The sequence below is a fragment of the Sturnira hondurensis genome, unplaced genomic scaffold (assembly GCF_014824575.4).
Source record: "Sturnira hondurensis isolate 20B ecotype Veracruz unplaced genomic scaffold, ASM1482457v3 Scaffold0003606, whole genome shotgun sequence".
Lineage (NCBI taxonomy): Eukaryota > Metazoa > Chordata > Mammalia > Chiroptera > Phyllostomidae > Sturnira > Sturnira hondurensis.
Genome location: NW_028076237.1, coordinates 127,868 through 147,722, shown reverse-complemented (window position 1 = coordinate 147,722; position 19,855 = coordinate 127,868). Strand labels below are relative to the sequence as shown.

At 52.3% G+C, this 19,855-nt stretch overlaps 1 protein-coding gene across 1 annotated transcript; it reads left to right on the top strand.

The window, feature by feature from the left end:
- The first annotated feature begins 697 nt into the window (after positions 1-697).
- Positions 698-19,841, top strand: LOC118984216 (cytochrome P450 2F3-like). The gene is given in 12 exon segments (XM_037041995.1): positions 698-752; positions 755-867; positions 949-1,111; positions 5,224-5,601; positions 5,661-6,076; positions 6,252-6,433; positions 7,377-7,557; positions 7,559-7,618; positions 8,270-8,411; positions 9,329-9,540; positions 19,172-19,358; positions 19,666-19,841. Coding segments are annotated over 12 exon segments (2,265 nt in total).
- The last annotated feature ends 14 nt before the right edge of the window (positions 19,842-19,855 follow it).

Genomic DNA, 19,855 nt, shown 5'->3' with positions numbered 1-19,855 from the left:
AGGGAAGGAAGTGTTATTTCCCCTGAATTCACTAAACATTGTGGGCCCTTTTATTCCAAAGGTAAAGGTCAGAATACCAAGAGACAGCAAGATTAAAATCAATACTGCATATCCACTCAGGCCACGTCCGCCAGGCCGGAACATGCTTCTGTGAAATCGTAGTCCCCATGCCGTGACTTTGTCAGCCGACATGGTTAGCATTGGACGTGGCAGTCTCTGTCCCTGTGTGTCTCTATCTTTAGCGCTGTCTCTGCGAGAAGGTTCGTCTCATGAGTGATGATGGGTACATAGATGGATGGATGCTGGACAGACATCTACAGATATTTATTTAGATATCTCACTGTTCTTCTGTATCCCTCCTTAACTCCATGTGTATCTATCTCTTGGTCTCTCTCTCCTCTCCGTCTCCATCTGTCTCTGTCTTTATCTCTGTCTGTCTCTCTGTCTTTTGACTACCTCTGCCTGTTATCTGACTCTCTCTCTCTCTCTCTCTCTCCCCGCTTCCCCCCTCCCCATCCTCCAGACTTTCCTTGTCTCTTCTACCCAGTACCTCCTTTTTTCTCTTCATGTGCTCGCATTTCCAGGACCGGGGGAAGTGCGTTCCAGAGGAAATGAGGAGTAAAGGGATCCCACTCCCTCCCCAGCTCTAGCCTTTCCCACTTTGCCCCTTCCCGAGATGCCCACAGCTGCCTTCACCATGGACAGGATAAGCACAGCCATGCTGCTCCTGCTTCTGGTTCTCACCTGTCTGTTCCGACCCTCAGCTCAAGGGGCAAGGGCCAGCGGACCCCAGGCCCCAGGCCCCTCCTATTCCTGTGAAACTTGCTGCAGCTTCACTGGCATGTCATGCTGACCTCTCTCATCAAGGTGCAAGGGCCTAGGCTTGGGAGAGGGGGAGGGGTCCCATGGCCCCAGACACCCCTGTGACCTCTGCCTTCCCACCCCCAGCTGAGTAGGGAGTAAGGCTCTGTGTATGCAGTGCACCTGGGGCCCAGGCCGGTGGTGGTCCTCAGTGGGTACCAAGCCATGAAGAAGGCCCTCATGGACCAGGCAGAGGAGTTTAGTGGCCGTGGCAGCTCCCACACCTTTTTCAACTTCGCTCAGGGCAATGGTAAGCCTGCTCCCCATCTCCTCCCACCCCCAGATCCTACCACCACGTCACTGAATGGCCCTTCCACACCAATCCCCATCTCCATCTGACTGCAGCTCCACGCTCCCCCCAATCCCCGTCTCTGCCCCAATCACATCACCACCTTTTCATCTCAGTCAGGTGACCCAATTGTCTGGCCCTAGTCCGCATTGTCCACTTCAACCTACGTCCATCAATCCTGCCTCCATGTTCCCCATTTCACCCTCAGCGCCATCTTCACCTGCAAGACTGACTGCATCTCACCCCAACCTCCATTCCCATTACGAACCCTCTCCCCACCCCCACGCCAAAGTATATCATCAACCTCCCCCTAATACTTTAGTCAAACTGAACTCCACTATCATTTTGCCCAGCCCCACCCCATCTTCTGTCCCAATCACCTATTGAAGTTGTCAGTGCCCAGTTCCCGGTTCAAACCTGAATCTTGCCACCATCACTCAAAACAACCCCATCGTATGTCTATCCAACCCCAAGCTCCGTCTCAATCCTCGTCTCCCAATTCTTCTCATTCTGCCAAACTCCGTCCCCATCACCAACCTCAAACCCAATCAACCGTCAGTTCCCAGACTCCCTTCCTGCCCCACTGCCACCCCCATCCCAACCCAAAACCAATCCCATCCCCATCCATCCAGCAATCATAACATTAACTACAAACCCATCCTGTCTCAATATTCTGTTCTCCTTAGCCTTGGAAATCACTTTGTCTTGTGGGTTTCCTTAGATTTTACTTATATATTTATTTTTAGAGAGGGGAAGGGAGGGAGAAAGAGAGAGAGAGAGAAATATCAACGTGTGGTTGCCTCTCATGCGTCCCCTGCTGGGAACTGGCCTGCAACCCAGGCATGTGCCCTGACAGAGAATCGAACTGGTGATCTTTTGGTTTGCAGCCTGCGCTCAATCCAGTGAGCTATGCCAGCCAGGATGGTTTTTCTTTTTTCTTTTTCTTTTAAACACAAATCTCTTAGTCAAAGGAAGACATATAATAAGGCCCAATAAATGAGGGTGGTGGGGAGAGGGAGAGAGAAAGAAAAAGGAAAGAAAAGAAAGAAAGAAAAGCTGCTCTTATTTTTAAAAAAGGGGAGTGGGGGGTCCTGGAGCCCTACATCCTGTACTATCCTTCTCCTCCTAAACAATCCCCAAGCGCTAGCATCTTCACTAGATGGGTCCCAGGTGCCCCCAGATTTTGAATTGAAGAGCTCTGGAAATAAATAAGTAAAGAAATAAATCTGCCAACACTTATGGTATATTGAGTATACTTTTCTCCTTTATGTCCCCTTCCCTAGGCTTGATCTTATGACCTCACCTGTCCATACCAAATGCGATATACCTCACCTGTCCATACCAAATGCGATATACCAAATGCAGAAGGTGATGACAAGGCAGTTGAGTCTACGGCCATACCACCCTGAACGCGCCCGATCTCGTCTGATCTCGGAAGCTAAGCAGGGTCGGGCCTGGTTAGTACTTGGATGGGAGACAAGGCAGTTGAGAAACTCACCTTGATACTTTTGCATACAAAACACCTGTGCATGTATCACCTATTACTAGAAATAGCTGCCATCTAATGGTTCGATACTGAGCACAAAGGATAACATCGAGGCTCAGCCAATTATTCACTGTGTACCTTTGGGCATGTGCCCCCACCCCCACCCCTACCTGTGCTACCACTTGAAGGCTGTTACAAGAAATTGATGAAATAATGCAATTTTTCTTCCTTAGCATCTAGTTCTCTACTCCTTCCAAAGGAATTAGAAATAAACACGCCCAAGGCCTTATCCCATTGTAGCTCCCAGTCTAGGAGGAGACACAGCCCCACTACCAGACTGTCACAGCCCAGAGTCACAGTCAGGGCGGGATGGGGGGAGTCCAGGTATGGGAGTCCATCCCTGACCCAGCGGGGAGGGAGGGCCAGGAATGGCTCCCAGGAGAAAGAGACCTCCAAGCTGAGACCTAAAAGGTGAACACGACCTGTGTCAGGGGCAGACAAGGAGTGCAGAGTGCTGTGGGGAGAAGAGCCGGCCTGTGAACAGACCCTGAGACTGGGGAGAGAAGGCAGCAGGGTCTCTCTAGCTTCCGGATGAGTTCAGAACATCTTGGTGCTCCTTTTTCTTGCTTCTTTCCCTAATCCATACATTCGTTAATCAGTAGGCCTTGAGGCTCAGGGGCAGACTGTGTTACAGCGGTGGCCACTCCGCTGCTCTCCTCTCTGTGTGGTGCTTTCAGCACAGCTGGTGGGTGATCATGACAACGATGCTCTTGAGACTCACCAAGCATGGGGCCCCGTGTGAAGCCACTCACGGGCCCCTGTAAGCCTCGGAAAAATCCGTTTTTCAGGTGAGGAAATGGAGGCATGTGGAGGTGAAGCGACAGGCTTGAAGTCATCAAGCTAGTAAGTGGAGGAGCCAAGATGTAAACCCATGTCTTACTGACACCAAAGTCCACACTCAACATACTCGTGCCCACTTGTGAAGCACTTACTGGATACCACACACGGTGCTAAACTTCTCACACGTGTTAACCAGCTTCACTCTCCCCGAAAGCATCGGCAGTTGTTACCGCGACAAACCTGAGTCCCAGAAAGGTTAAGTCACATGCCCAGGAAGTGGCTGAGCTGGGATACAAACCCACGGAAAAAAGTTAATAAAATTTTCAAACACTTACATGGTGCCTACCATATGCCAGATCTGTCCCAAGAACTCCATGTCTATTACTTCCTTGTAAAATCACCCAAGACTCAGGAGTAGGTCCCATTATAAGCCCTGTTTTATGGCGGAAGAATCTGAGGCAGAGAAGTAAACAGCGCTCTTGCCCAATCTCCAAATCCTGCTGGTTTGGGGGCAGCAGTGAAATGTGGTAGGTGACAGAGATTCAGTGACATGAGGTAAGGAGAAGGATGATTGCCTGTACTTGTTTCCTGTGGCTGCTGTAACAAATCCTCAGAAATGTAGCAACTTAAAACAACACAAATTCACTGTCTTGCAGATCTGGAGTTCCGAAGCATAAAACGGCTCAGCAGGGCTTCCTCTTTCTGGAGGCTAAAGGAGAAAAGCCACTTCCTTGCCTTTTCTTTTCTAGCCTCTGGAGCCTCCCTACATTTCTTGGCTCCTGGCCTCTGTCTCATCTGCGAAGACAGCTACACAGTATCCCCAACTCTCTCTCTCTTTCCATCATCCCATCACCTTTTCTCACTCAGACTCTTCTGCCCCCCTCTTATACAGACATCTGTGATTACATTAGGCCAGATAACCCTGAATAACTTCCTCATCTCAAGAGCTTTAACTTAACCACGTATCCACAGGTTCTTGGAGATTAACACATGAACATCTCTGGGGAGCTGTTACTCAGCCTATCGCAACACCCTGGCCTGCAACAGGCTCACCATGGGCTAGGCCCTTAGCTAAGCACTTCCCCACCACACACTCCACCGTAACAGCACCATCAGAAAACCGTCACCAAGCCCACTTCACAAATAATGAGAAAAATGAGGTTCAGAGAAAGGCAGTCAGTTCACTCAGGTCCCACGGAGACCAAAAGGCCAAGCCAAGATCCATACTCTACCCATTGAACCCCAGCCCGGTTTTCTGGGCTCTGCTGTTCTGTAGTGGCTAATGTGTTGGAGTTCGTGTTGTTTTAGTATTGTCTCCTGTGGTCTACGTGTGGTTGTTGGATCACGGGGTGCCAGGTGTGGTACTGCTGTGTGGTATTGCTGGGCGAGGTTGCATCTCTGCCAGGTACTGCCCATCACGTTGTCCAGCGCCCTCTCCTGTAGCACCGATGTTGTTACGTTGCTATACACCGTGTGTCAATCTGTTCTGCCGCCCTTACTGTACATGTTGTGATATCACACACAGCCTGTTCTGTCCCATCTGCTGGGTGGTGGTGTGTTCCTGCTGTGTGTTGTGTTCCTGCTGTGTGTTGTAATGCAGCCGTATGCTGGTGTTACACGTCAGTGTCTTGGGCTGTTTCTGGGACAGCTAATTAGGTCATTGTGTGTTCTGTGTGTTGGCACAAACTGGGGTCATATTTACTGGGTGTTTTGCCGTGTTATGTGTTCTGCGATGCTTGATGATTGACATGCAGTGGTGTGCTGGACGTTGCGTCGCCAAATTCATTTCGGGTGTTGCTACGCTGCACGTTGGGCAGCCAGGAACACTCGTTCTGTGCTGCCAGTCGCCCAGTCCTCTTATCACGATTGGCTGGATGGTGTGCAAACTGGGACTGTTGCTGCGTGAGGGCCTGGCGTGTCTCTCCTAGGCGTGCCCCCGACCCTCTTCACCCCCGACCTTTGCGCGAGCCCTCTGACCCCACATTTGCGCCCACCCGCTCAGTGTGCAACATTATCGGCTCCCTGGCCTTTGCCAGCCGCTTCAACTACAACGACGAGCATCTGCTCACCATTATCCACCTCCTCCAACACAACTCTCAAAATCCTGACCAGCCCCAGGGGCCAGGTCAGGAGGCCTAATTATTTGAGGGACAGGGAGGCGTGATGGGGCAGCAATTGGCCCAGCCTGTCTCATCCCTTCTCATCTGACCCTGCCCCCCAGCCCGCAGGTACTAGGTCCCACCCAGCTACACCCATGCCCGCTCCACTGTGTCTCCACCTACACACACAGCCCCCCATCCCCAACCAGCCTCCCCAAAACTAGCCCCTCAAGACCCCGTCCCTGCCCCCCTGACCACCCTGACCCTCACTGGCACACATCCTGCCTACTCCTCCAGAACCCCCAAGTCCACCCCATCCCCACTGGTACATCTTTCCTAGCCTCCTGGGCTGGGTGCCCGGGCGCACCGAAGCCTTTTCCAGAACTTGGGGCGCGCATAAAGGACCTCATTGCCCGCAGCAGCATCCGCGACCACTGGGCCTCTCCAAACACCAGCTCTCCCCGAGACTTCATCGACTGCTTCCTCATCAAGATGGAACATGTAAGCCCTGCCTGGAATTCCCACCTTTGGTCTGAACTGCTTCCCTGACCTGAACCCAACAGGGATCCCGGTTGAGTGGGTTCGCGTGTGACCTCTCCACATCGGGAAGGGAAGCGGAAGGGCCGGGCAGTCTGGCCCGGCCACACAGCATTGTCTGCGACCCCTTCTGCCCAAGCCCAACCTCCGGATCTACCCCGGGACCCTGGCCTCCAGGACTGTGTACAACGGGGCTCTCACCACCCGCCGCACCCCGGATCTCTCAATCCCGGGGGTGCGGCATCTGCATGAGACTCACACCAGCGAGCCAGGTCCTGGAAGGCCCGCCCTCGATCCCAGCGAGTTCTGGACTCCAGCCCCGTACCCCGAAGCCCCGACTGCGCCAGTCCTTCAATGAATCAGACTTTTGCCCTTAACGACTTCTCTGAACCCAGCCCTCCTGCCACCCCGAGGTCTCCACTCGCCCTCCAGGCACCCCTGCAGTAGCCTGTTGTGGGCGGCGCTGCCTGGTTCTAGGAATTGTAACTCTACCCCCTGTGGCTAAGGATGAGTCAGGGACCTCTGGCATGCGACCTGCAGGAGACAAAGCTTGTCTCTGGCAGCAGATGCTGCCCCTGCTTCATCTCCCTGCCCCTAAAGCTTGGTCGGTGTCCATGGTGGGTATGACCCCTTAGAGAGGGGCAACCTAGGCCAGACACGATCACTTGGGAGGCCATCATGGAAGGACCTGGGGGGCTGCAACAAAGATGGGCCCTCGCCCCCCCCCCATTCTGATATAGCCCAAGTCCCCATGTCCTCAGGGAGAAGTGCTTCCTGGCTCTAATCCCCGTAAGCCTGAATACCTGATGGGGAGGGGTGCAGCTCCTAATCTGGCATCACAAAGACTTCCTGATAAACCTGTGAAATCTGCTCTGTTAAGAGTGCTTTCATTCATATGTTAAGGGTTCGAGCAGGAAACCCTAAAACTCTTCCTGACAGACGCTGACTCGGACTAAGCCCTCAGATTTCTTTGAAATGTTATCTACTGTTTGATCCTTGCTGCCCTGTATTCCTGTGTATTACAACCCCATAAAAGACCTTGGAGGAAGGGGCTCAACACCTTTTTCCCCTGAGAAACTGGCCACGGTTCACGGTCTTTTTCCTCTGGGAAACTGGTCACCTTTCCTCCCCAAGCAGATCATGTCTCAGTCATGTTTACTGTCATTCGTGGCACACAGGGGGACTTGTGAGGAAAGTTGCCCCCACAGTAGCCCCCGGGTGGGGAGCGTTGACTGCTCCCGCACAGGCACACACCTCTGCCCAGCCTGGTGGAGCCCGCTGACACCCTCGATTACACGCCCCCCTCCCTCGCCCCCCTCCCTCTCCTTGAGGAGATCAACCGAGCGGTCAGATGTGAGCAGCTGCCAGCTCTGGAAGGCCAAATGGCCACACCTTACACAGATGCTGTGATCCCCGAGGTGCAGCGCTTCGCAGACGTCATCCCACACAAACTTGCTGCGCCACATCATTCAGGTCACGATCTTTCGAGGCCTCCTGCTACCTGAAGTTTGCTGGGTACTCAACAAATGACATTTGACACCATAAAAAGGGGCATCCCAGGCTCTTGCAACTGGCACTGGAGACTCTTGCAAGAAGCATCCCAGACCCTAGCAATCCACACCCCAGACCTTAGCAACTGGCATCCTCACCAAGCCCTAGCAACAGACGTGTGAGGCCTTAAATCCAGAACTTCAGCCCCTGCCCAGGACCCCGGCCACACTACAGTGGGTCGGACCCTGTCCTAAACCCCAGACCTCTTCCCCATAACACGTCCCCTTCCGAGGACCCCTCTCCAGAATCCCCAAGGTCTGAGACTTCATCCTGGGTATTCCCCTGTCCCCAAACACTGTTCCCAAAGACTCAATTCCTCCCCAGGAAACCTAAATCTGTTCCCTCAAGGGAGGTAGGGTATCCCACGTCCCTGCCTCAGACCCTAACAACACAGCTTTCAGCATCCATCACTGGAAACACCATTGCTGGGAACCCCAGACACCCAGACACATTTCCCAGACCCAATACTGTGTGTGTGTGCACGCGCACACACACACACACACACACACACACACCATCAAGTTCCCAGCCCTGTAGAGAGGGAATCCTAGTTAGGGAACATCCCAGCCCTCTCTGTACCACTAATTCTGCCTCCCACCCACACAGGGCACCAAAGCCATCGCCCTCCTCCACACAGTCCAATACAACCCCAGCCAGTTCCTGACACCCCAGGAATTCAACCCTGAGCGTTTTCTGGATGCCAATCAGTCTTTCTAGAAAAGCCCTGCCTGCATGTCCTTCTCAGCCAGTGAGGGTGGTGGGGACACGAGTCAGTCATTCAGACCCCTGATTCCCACCTACACTGCCCAGTTCTCCAAACCCTCTCACTTTCTCCCGCCCATCCTCAGCTGTGGATGAGACATCCCTTTCCCCTTCCAACTCTGCTACAGGCAGATAATGACTGAAATCCTTGTGGAGGGAGGTGGAGAGGCAGAAGAATGATTTCACTTGAAAGCGGTCAGTGTCAGTTTCTCCACTAGGTGGCGCAGGTGAGGTGGTTCTACTTTTTCTTGGCTTCCAACCTCACTGCTGAAGAAAAATCTTTCCTTAAATGTAAGTCAGCATTAGAGAGAGAAAAATGTTGGGGGAGATAGTAACAGGTAACTTAGCCCATTGCATGCTGTGTGCCAGGCGCTGCCTCTGAGGAGACTTAAGAGTGGTGGCTAAGTACTGAGCTTTGCAGGCAGACTCCAGCTCCGTCATCTCCAAGGTGTATGGCCTTGGATGTGTTATTTCACCTCTGCACCTCAATTTCTGTATCTATAAAATGGAGATCATAATAGGGCCAATCTGTCAGAGTTATTATGAGGGTTAAATTAATTAATAGCTGTATAGTGCTTAGAGTAGTGCATAGCACATGCTAAAACCTATATAAGCATTATATTCTCTCCGCTTTATCTGCATTTACCATTCACAACAGCCTATTGAGGCGCTATTATCCCCGTTTTTAACACCAAGAAACTGTGGTGTGCCCAAGATCACAAAAATATGGCAGAGCCAGGATTTGAATCCTAAAGTTACATTTGTGACTTTATATCAGGCCATTCTGGCTCAGGATTTACTTAAAGCATCTTTCCCAGATCTTTGTCCTCGTATGCTTTCCTCTGGGAATTTGGGGCTGGAGCCCCTCACCTCCTCTTATGTCATCGCTCTTCACCTCCAAAGGACGCCGGCTGCTGTGCCTGAGCCAGTCCTTGGGGCGCGTGGAGCCCTTCTTCGACCTCATCACCATCCTACGGAACTTCTCGCTGCAGCCGCTGGGGGCGCCAGAGAATGTCGACTTTACCCTGCTCAGCTCCGATCCCTGCAGTTTGCCGTGGCCCTTCCAGCTGCCCCTGAGCTCAATGAAACCCGAGCCCTTCCAGACTCGCATTTGGGCGATGAGACCCGCCCCTAGAGGTTGTTCTGCCCCTCTTCTCAGTCCACTGCGCCCCCATCCCTCTCGCTGTCACACTTGCTTTGCTTTCCCTCACTCTGTGCCTGCCACGTGCTCATCCCTCATCCTCCCATCTTTACCGGGTCTGCGCACCCAGAGCCAAAGACCTGGGGAAGGGGAGGTGAATGCCTTGTTTTACCCTCAGAACTCGCTGTATTACACTCCCTTTGGGGGGCTCTTGTATAATTTCCTAGTAAATGACCCTGCTGTGGTGGAATAAAGGGAGGAGGACAGGTCCCTAGGATGGAAAGAAGGGAGAACTGGCAGCAGAGAAGGAAGGCACCCAGCTGTGACTAGTTTCACCCTCACCCTTGGGGCAGCTACAAATTGGTAGAAATTGCTACATAGCCCTGGCTGGTGTAGCTCAGTGGATTGAGCGCCGGCCTGCGAACCAGAGGATCGCGGTTCGATTCCCAGTCAGGGCACATGCCTGGGTTGCAGGCCAGTTCCCTGCAGGCCAACTCCCAGCAGGGGATGCACGAAAGGCAACCATACATTGATGTTTCTCTCCCTCTCTCCTTCCCTTCTAAAGATAAATAAATAAATAAAATCTTAAAAAAAAAAAGAAATTGCTACATGGACATAGGCTGGAATATAGAGGCCGTGATGGCCCAAAGACAGAGAGGCCGAGAAACAAACAGCACCCAGAGAGATGCTGAACAGCGATAGGAGATACGGGAGAGATGGGGAGATATTATAACACAGAGACTGAGAAATAACGAATATTAACCCATGGTGCCTCCCATTCACACAGTTCTAAACTCCTCATTTGCTTCTCCCTATGAGGCAAAGCAATGTCATTACAGCTTTTTACAGATGAGCAAACTGAGGCTCAGAGAGGCGAGGCGACTTGCCCAAAATAAGACAGCCAGAGACAGGCAGGGCTGGGAATGGAACGCAGACCATCTGGCTCCAACACCGCTCCTCTCCATCTCACAAAGCAGAAACACGGAGGAAAGCACCCAGATACACAGACTAACAAGGAGGCGGGGCGGGGGGGGGGGCAAGAGGATAGAAAACAGAGACAGGGAAAGAAACAAAGGACCAGAAAAAGACCGAGAGAAGGGCAATGAATGAGGAAATGAGGCAGCAGAAGACTGAAACCGTCCCACATTTCTCACCCTATTCCTTGGATTGTTTCTTTGTCTGGCAATTCCTCCCCTTGGAGTTGAGAAGCAGGCCCAGTCCTGGGGCGTCCCAACCTTGGACTGGACTTAGTGCCCTGACACCTTGCTGACGGTAGCTTTTATTTTTGCTTTTTAAAAATATTTTTTATTAATTATGATATTATAGTTGTCTCATTCCCCCCTTCATTCCCCTCCACCCTGCACACCCCCTCCCACCCACATTCCCCCCTTTAGTCCATGTCCATGTGTCATAAGTTCTTTAGCTTCTACATTTCCCATACTATGCTGGCCCTCCCCCTATTTTCTCCCTACTGTCTATGCTACTTATTCGTTGTACTTCCTCCCCCCTTCTCCTCCTCCCACTTCCCTGTTGCTATCCCTCCATGTGATCCCCATTGGGGTTCTGTTCTGGTTTTAGTTGTTTGTTTGGTTTGCTTTGTTTTAGGTGTGGTTGTTAATAACTGTGAGTTTGTTGTCTTTTTACTATTCATATTGTTCATATTTTTTATCTTCTTTTTCTTAGATAAGTCCCTTTAACACTTCATATAATAAGGGCTTGGTGATGATGAGCTCCTTGAATTTGACCTTATCTGAGAAGCTCTTTATCTGCCCTTCAATTCTAAATGAAAGATTTGCTGGATAGAGCAATCTTCGATGAAGGTCCTTGGCTTTCATGACTTGGAATACTTTTTTCCAGCCCCTTCTTGCCTGTAAGGTCTCTGTTGAGAAATCAGCTGACAGTCTGATGGGAACTCCTCTGTAGGTGACTGTCCCCTTATCTCTTGCTGCTTCTAGGATTCTCTCCTTCATTTTAATCTTGCATAGCCTTGGTGTGTTCCTCCTTAAGTCAAACTTCTTTGGGACTCTCTGAGCATCCTGGACTTCCTGGAATTCTATTTCCTTTGCCAGATTGGAGAAGTTCTCCTTTATTATTTGTTCAAATAAGTTTTCCACTTGTTGCTGTTCCCCTGCTGGTACCCCTATAATTTGGGTATTGGAACATTTAAAGATGTCCTGGAGGTTCCTAAGCCTCTCCTCATTTTTTTGAATTCTAGTTTCTTCGTTCTTTTCTGTTTGGTTGTTTCTTTCTTCCTTCTGGTCCACTCCATTGATTTTAGTACCAGTTTTCCTTCCATCACTATTGGTTCCCTGTGCATTTTCCTTCATTTCTCTTAGCATAACCTTTATTTTTTCATCTAATTTGCAACCAAAATCAACCAATTCTGTGAGCATCCTGATCACCAGTACTTTGAACTGTGCATCTGATGGGTTCGCTATCTCTTGGTCGCTTAAAAGTATTGGCTCTAGGGCTTTGATTTATTCTTCTGTTTGAGCCTCTCTCTCTCTCTCTTTTTTTTTTTTTTTTGGCCTGGTTGTGCCTGTTAGATATGAGGGGCAGAGCCTTAGATTTTCCCCTGGTCGGGGGCAACCCAGTCACTGGGTTGGGATGCTGTATGTGGGGGCGGGGTCAGAGAGGAAACAGTGGTGCTTGCTCTGCTCTCTCTTGTATTTCAGTCTCTTTTGCTGCTTCCCACAAGCAAACTGGGCCCTTCTGGTGCTGATTCCCAGGTGGGTGGGCTTGTGTACATACTAGGACCCTGTGGGTCTCTCCAAGAAACTCCCCTGTGAGGCTGGGAGTCTCTCCCAGCACCTCAACCCCCATGTTTTCAATCAGTGTTTTTAGGCTTTATTTCCCGGCGCTGGGGCCCTGGGTTGTGCGGTCTGTCTCGCTGCCCATTTTCACCTGGTTTATATGAGCGCGAATGTGTGACCGTGGTCAGCCAGCCGCCTTGTGCACCTCACTGGGTCTGCTCATTGTCTCTCTGCATTCAGGGTCTGCTAGCTGCTGCTGCCTGCATGCCCGGGTCTGCCAACCACCGCTTTTTCCTGCCATGGACCGTTGACTCCACCCCTCTTACTAGTCTGGATGAATGGTTGTCAGACTTTTACACAGTTCGATTTTCTGACTGTTGCTTGTTTCTTGTTTCTAAATTTTTATTGTCCTTAATTTGGTTGTGTGAGGAGGCACAGTGTGTCCACCTACACCTCCATCTTGGCCGGAAGTCCAACCGTAGCTTTTCTCCACAGACTTTACTGAGCCAGAGTCAGGAAGAGTGGGGCTGGATCCCCAGCCACAGGCAAAGGTGGCCTGAGAGGCCCTACCTTGAACAGGGTCCCCCCAAGGCTGTTCAGAAGCGGGGACATGCTCTGCTGAGCATTGGGCCAGCTAGGTGAGGCGTATATGCACATGGGGCATTCTCTCCCTGATCCCCGTGCTGCTCCCACCATAGGCCAACTGGAGTCTTCCCTAGGGCCCAGGCACGGGAAGGAGAGACTCAGAGGTCCTGAGAAGGATGGAGCGATGGCAAAGAGAAGCGCATAGAGATCCTGAGAAAGAGACAGGGAGGTAGGGAGAGACAGGAAGAGACTGAGAGACACAGAGAGACAGCAGAAAGAGATCCTGAAAACCAAAGACTGGAGGGAGTCAGACAGAAAGAGAGACAGGGGAGGAGGAGAAGCACTGGGAGAAAGGGAGAGACAGAGATGCCCAGAGAGAAGAAGACAAGGAGATTCTAAAACAGAGAGAAATTTAGAAGGAACAGAAAGAGAAACAGGCCTGAGAGGGAAGAAAAGGGGGAAAGAGAGAGACAGAGGCCTCAAGAGATGAGACACAGGGACAGGCAGAGAGATAGTCATGGGAACTGAGCAACAGAGAGACACTGAGCCCTGGCTGGTGTGGCTCAGTGGACTGAGCATGGGCTGTGAACCAAAGGGTCGCCAGTTCTATTCCCAGTCAGGGCACATGCCTGGGTTGCAGGCCAGGTCCCCAGTGGGGGTTTGTGAGAGGCAATCACACACTGATGTTTCTCTCCCTCTCTTTTTCCCTCTCCTCTCTCTAAAAATAAATAAATAAAATCTTTTTTAAAAATACAGAGACTGAGAGCAATAGAGACAGAGACAGAAATCGGGATGACAAAATTCTGAGTTCATTCAACTTTCATTCAACAAACATGTACTGAATGTCCACTGTGTGCTGAGCACTATTTTAGGTGCAGAGGATGCAGACATGAACAAGACAAATGCCTGCTCTTGAAGACACCCTAATACATGAAAAGGATTCATTAGAGAGCCTGACAGAGTGGGATGGGGTGGGGTCAGGGAAGTGCCCATTTGCTGTGCCCCACTGCACCCCCACTGTCTGTGGAGTCAACACCCTGTCCCACAGCCCCTCCCAGTCACCAGGTTCCTTGACAGAGGAAGGCTGACAGGTAGGAAGACCTACAACAGAGACCAAGACAGAGGCAGGGAGACAGGGAAGCACAAACTGGAAGAGTAAGGTAAAGACAAATTACCTTTTGAAGAGAGATAAAAACATATTAAAAAGGAGAGTGCAAGAGATAGAAAACAGACATGAACAGAGGCAGACACTGAGAATGAAACCAAGACGGAGAGAGAAAGGGAGAGATGAACAGAAACAGAAACACCGAGAATGAAAGGGAAGAAGACACTGAGGGATGGAACACGAAGCAACAAAGAGACACAGAGACACTGAGAAGCACTCCTAGAGACAAGCCCAGTCCTAGACTCTGCACAGCCCCCTACCCTCTCCTCAGGTCGGGGCCCTGTGCCAGGCAGCTGGCAGAAGGCTGGATCTGGCAAGGCAGGGGCTGGAAGGTGGTTGGGCTGCATTCCTGAACAGTCTATTCCAAGTACTGGCCCAGCCACACCCCTACCACTGGGCCATCCAGGCCTGGGTTTGCCCCCTTCAGCCCACCCCCACCCACCCAGGGTAAGTGGGAATGATGCATAAGTTTGTCTGCCATCATGGCTTGGCCTTAGGGTGGATGTGCCCACTGAGGGGCTTAGGGGACTGACAGCCAGGGAGCACAACAGCAGGGGCATAGGACATTTGGGAGCATCTGGGAGCCAGAGCATTGGGAATAGAGATGGCAGGAGTTCAGAGCAGGGCATAACTATGGGGGTCCAAGGGGCCGTCATGTGAAAAGGCACCCGGGAGTCATAAGGATAGGTACAGAAGTAACAGGCTGATGGACACCAGGAGGCTAGGACACTCAGTGAGCATCTGGGAGACAGGTCCAACATGTAGGGCTCTAAGAGCAGTGGGCGTGGAAGTGACAAGGACTCAGGTGTGAGTCCCTAGGAATCACAGTCACAGGCCACAGGAGTGCCAAGCTAACGGCACATCACCAGGGGTGGTTTTTATGTGTTCAGGACTCAGGAGTGTATTTAGCAAGCTGAAGTACCGTCATGCACCAGTTAACAATGGGACACGTTCTGGGAGATGAGAAACTCAGTGATTTTGTCGTTGTGAGGACATCATGGAGGTACTTCCACTGACCTAGATGGCACAGCCTGCTACACGCCTCGGCTGCATGGGACAGCCAGTCGCTTCTAAGGCTAAAAGCCTGTACAGAAAGTTACTGTGAAAAACAACATCAGTTTAAGTCACTCACAAGAGAAAATGACGTGATCAAGAAACACGGTAAACACGAAGACGTCTGCAGCTGCTGCTGGTGTGGTGCGGCATACTATTCCACAGTGGGTGTTGCCTCTAATACAAGTAGAAAGCAAGCACTCTAAAATGATGATTTTTTAAAAGTGTAGTAAATACAGAAATCAGTAACATGGTCATTTATCACCATCATCCAGTATTATGTGCTTGCACGTGTTAGGACATCGCCAGACAACTGGCAGTGCAGTAAGTTCATTTACATCCACATCAGCATAAACACGTGAGCAATAGGTTTGTGCTATGGCCTTACCACACAGGCAACAGGAATTTTCCAGCTCTATTAAAATCTTGTGGGACCATGGTTGTATGTGTGGTCTGTCATTGACCTAAATGTCCTTATTGGGTACATGACTGTACAGGGTACAGTTTTCAGGGGTCATGGTCCAGAGAAATTTAAAAATGCACTTCTACAGGCCAAATAAGAGAGACCCTAGGGGGGCTCAGGAAGGTGCAGCTGTTGGCCAAGTGTATTGACACAGAAATGCTGGTGCATGCAAGTTGCGGAACAGAGCAGGCTGGGGCTGGTACAAAAAGTCTAGGCGTTGCCAGGCAGAGAGCAGTGCTAGGGCTGAGGGGGCGGGGTGACCTTGGGTTGGAAAATCTGGGGAATGAGAGGCCACAGACGTCCAGCCCTCCCACTCTGGGTCCCCCCACCAAGACTCCAAGGAATCAAACAGAGGCGAAGGGGTGCAGGCATCAGAAATCGAGGGCATGATGGCCACAAGCATCGCAGCACTGCTGTTTCTACTCCTGCTACTGGCGCTGGGAGGGCGAGGTCGAAGTGCGGACACTCCGACACAGAGCCCTATCTCCACTCCGGCCCCAAACCCCAGCCCCGCTGCTGGGGAACTCGTGCAGCGGGAGCCCGCATCGTGCACTCGAGGAGTTAGTCTCCACAGTGGGTGGGGTACGGATTCTGGATTCGTGGAGGTGGGCTTGGGGGCTGGAACTCCTGGTTCTCTGAATGAAGAGAACTAAGAGCTCCGAGTCCTGAGGAAGGCTGAGCGGCCTGGAGTTTTGCGTTCTGGGGAAGGATTCTGGGCGGGGTGGGAAGCTGGGGGCCTGGACTTCTGGTTGTTTGGGAGGAGGAGGTGGTAGGGTGAAGAGTGGGGCTGTGGGGGAGTCAGATCTCCAGAGAAGAGGTTTAGTGTAGGCCCGAGTTCCCGGTTAAAGGCAGAGTCGCACTGCCCAATCTCCAACCTCCATTTCTGGGTCCTCAGGGAGGAGGAGCCTGGCGTGAGCCGTACAGTGAGGGAGAGGGGAGCACAAGGGTCTGTTCTCCTGGTTCAAGGCTGGGAGGGGGGATACTGAGGGTCCAGATGCCTAGTTTTGTGGGTGCAGGAGTCTGGAGATAGATTTCTAGATCCTGACGGAAAAAGAAAGCGTGAGCCTAGACTCCTAAGTCTGAGGCAGGAAGGTCGAGATATGAACTCGTGAGCCTGGAATAAGGGGCTGAGACGGGAACTCTTGGGTTTGAACGGAGTTGAGTGGGTCTCTGGAGTCTCGATGGAGGAGGGTGTCAGGATCTCCGACCAGGAATCCAATGAGCACCCGCTCCACTTGGCGCTCTGGCCGCTGGGCTCCGGTGTTTACAGGCAGCTGGGCCCGCGCCCTGCAATGGTGCTGTGCTGCTACGCAGCGCTGTGGGATGCATTGGTGCTGCACGCGGATACCTCCTACAGTCGCCGGGACACGGCCGCCTTTTGAACGCTTCACGCGCGGAAGCGACGAGTCCCGGGAGGTGGAAGGGCAGACCTGGGCGTTCACTCCGGGTGCCAAAGGACTGGGGCCGGGAAATCGGGGAGGGGCCTAACGGAGACTCAGCGCCAAAGAGCGCAGGTGGTGACGGGAAGGCGGGGCGGAGCTAAAGTGTAGGGAAGACAGGGGTTGGTTCCTTGTGCAGCAACTGGAGAGCCAGAGAGAGCAGGCGCTGGTCAGGGATCGGGACCAGCGGAGGTGGGGGCCAATGTGTGCAGAGGGCCGGGAAGGCTGGGATGGCAACTAAGAAGGATGAAAAAGAAGTTAAGCGAAGGAGGTGCAAGGGAGTCTGGTCGGTGGCTGGACGCTTGCCTGAAGGGGCATGGCCAGCTCCTGGCCTATCCCTTCTCTGCCTCACTCCCTGTCATCTTATTTTCCAATGGGCTGGGCTGGCGGAAGCTGAGCGATTTTGCACTTGGGACGCTTAGGGAGTTCGGGTTGGGTGTGCGTACGCTGGAGGAGGTGGCTTTTCTGGAGAACTTCAACCCACCATTGGTGGGGCTTGTTGGCAGAGAAGAGGGACATGGAGTGGATGTGGCCAACGGACCGCAGGGGCTGCAGAAAGGCATTTGAGTGAAGAGTCCAGGAGCTAGCTGGAGGCGGAGCCAGAGCATTATGACCTGGTCATGCGACCCCCCGGAGGCTACTATTAATAAATAATGCTGCATCTAATGACCTCTGCTCCGTGGTCTCCGGGAACCACTATGGCTACAAAGACCCAGAGTTCCTGAGGCTCCTGGACCTCTTCAATGACAACTTCCGCTTGAGTTCCAGATGGGAGAGTTGAGAGGACTGGCCCCAATCCCTGCTGAGCTCAAAACTATGCCAAATATGGAGTACACAGACCTACCTAGAGTGGATCATTAGGATAGGATTCAGAATGTTGGAATGGGAGAGTTCTACGACTTACAGCATCGAAGTCCTATTGAGATCCTGTTCCCCCGATGTACANCAGCAACTGGAGAGCCAGAGAGAGCAGGCGCTGGTCAGGGATCGGGACCAGCGGAGGTGGGGGCCAATGTGTGCAGAGGGCCGGGAAGGCTGGGATGGCAACTAAGAAGGATGAAAAAGAAGTTAAGCGAAGGAGGTGCAAGGGAGTCTGGTCGGTGGCTGGACGCTTGCCTGAAGGGGCATGGCCAGCTCCTGGCCTATCCCTTCTCTGCCTCACTCCCTGTCATCTTATTTTCCAATGGGCTGGGCTGGCGGAAGCTGAGCGATTTTGCACTTGGGACGCTTAGGGAGTTCGGGTTGGGTGTGCGTACGCTGGAGGAGGTGGCTTTTCTGGAGAACTTCAACCCACCATTGGTGGGGCTTGTTGGCAGAGAAGAGGGACATGGAGTGGATGTGGCCAACGGACCGCAGGGGCTGCAGAAAGGCATTTGAGTGAAGAGTCCAGGAGCTAGCTGGAGGCGGAGCCAGAGCATTATGACCTGGTCATGCGACCCCCCGGAGGCTACTATTAATAAATAATGCTGCATCTAATGACCTCTGCTCCGTGGTCTCCGGGAACCACTATGGCTACAAAGACCCAGAGTTCCTGAGGCTCCTGGACCTCTTCAATGACAACTTCCGCTTGAGTTCCAGATGGGAGAGTTGAGAGGACTGGCCCCAATCCCTGCTGAGCTCAAAACTATGCCAAATATGGAGTACACAGACCTACCTAGAGTGGATCATTAGGATAGGATTCAGAATGTTGGAATGGGAGAGTTCTACGACTTACAGCATCGAGGTCCTATTGAGATCCTGTTCCCCCGATGTACAACCCCCCACCCCCATCCCAGGCCCACACCACCTAAATTTCCCACAGCGTCCGATCTTCATCTCTGAGTCAATCCAGGAGACACAGCAGCCTGGGGAGCCCTGCGATATAATTGATTGCTTCCTAGATCAAATGGATGAGGTGCAGGCCGCTGCTATCCTAAATTCTATCCACACTGCCCACGAGGAGGCACCTAGCACCCCTCTCCTCTGTCCGCAGGAACAGAAAGACTGTCACTAGCAGAAGGAAACTAGTGATGACCACACGTAACCGTAACCGTTTCTTCTGCAGCACAGAAACCAGCCTCATTCTCCTCAAATTCCCAGTCTGCCAGCAGGGGGGTTGAGGATGGCTAAGGGCAGGGTGTGCGTGACTCTCACTTTGTTGGCTCCAGTCAAGGTGCAGAAGAAAGCTGGACACCATGGTGGGCCAGGCACGCCTCCCACGCCTGGAGGACCACCAGCGCCTGTCCTACACCAATGCGGTGCTGCAGGAGACCCAGTGCTTCATCAGAGTGCTGCTCCTGGGAATGTCACACACCTTCACCTACGCAGCCACTTTCAGCCCAAAATATCCACCAAGTCTGGGAATTGTGTGCAAGGCCAGGGAGCACCCTGCTCCCCAAGCATCAGCATGTGTGTGCAAGAAATAAGACTCCACCTTACCAGTGACTTCTATATGGTGTACTGGATGAAAGGCAGCTTTGCCATGACCCTAACACTTTTGCGCATCCCCCTAGAGTACCTTCCTGATTTTTCTGCCTGTGCCTGCACACAGGGACCCTATTCGAGCATCCATACTGCTTCAACACCACCCCCCCCCCGCCAACTTTCTGAAGGGTCAGTTCCTGGGGTACATAGGGTTCTCCCCCTGAATCTGTGTCCCCAGGAGTGGATGTGCTTGGGTACAGGCCTGGCCTGCCTGGAGATCTTCCTCTTCGCCACTATCCTGCAGTGTTCTTCCTGCTTCTTGTGGGGACCCCTGCCAACACAGACCTCACCCCGCAGTGTACCAGCCTGGGCAATGTCCCCTTAGCTTTCCAGCTCTGCCTGGTGGCCCACTGAGGTTAGGCTCAGCT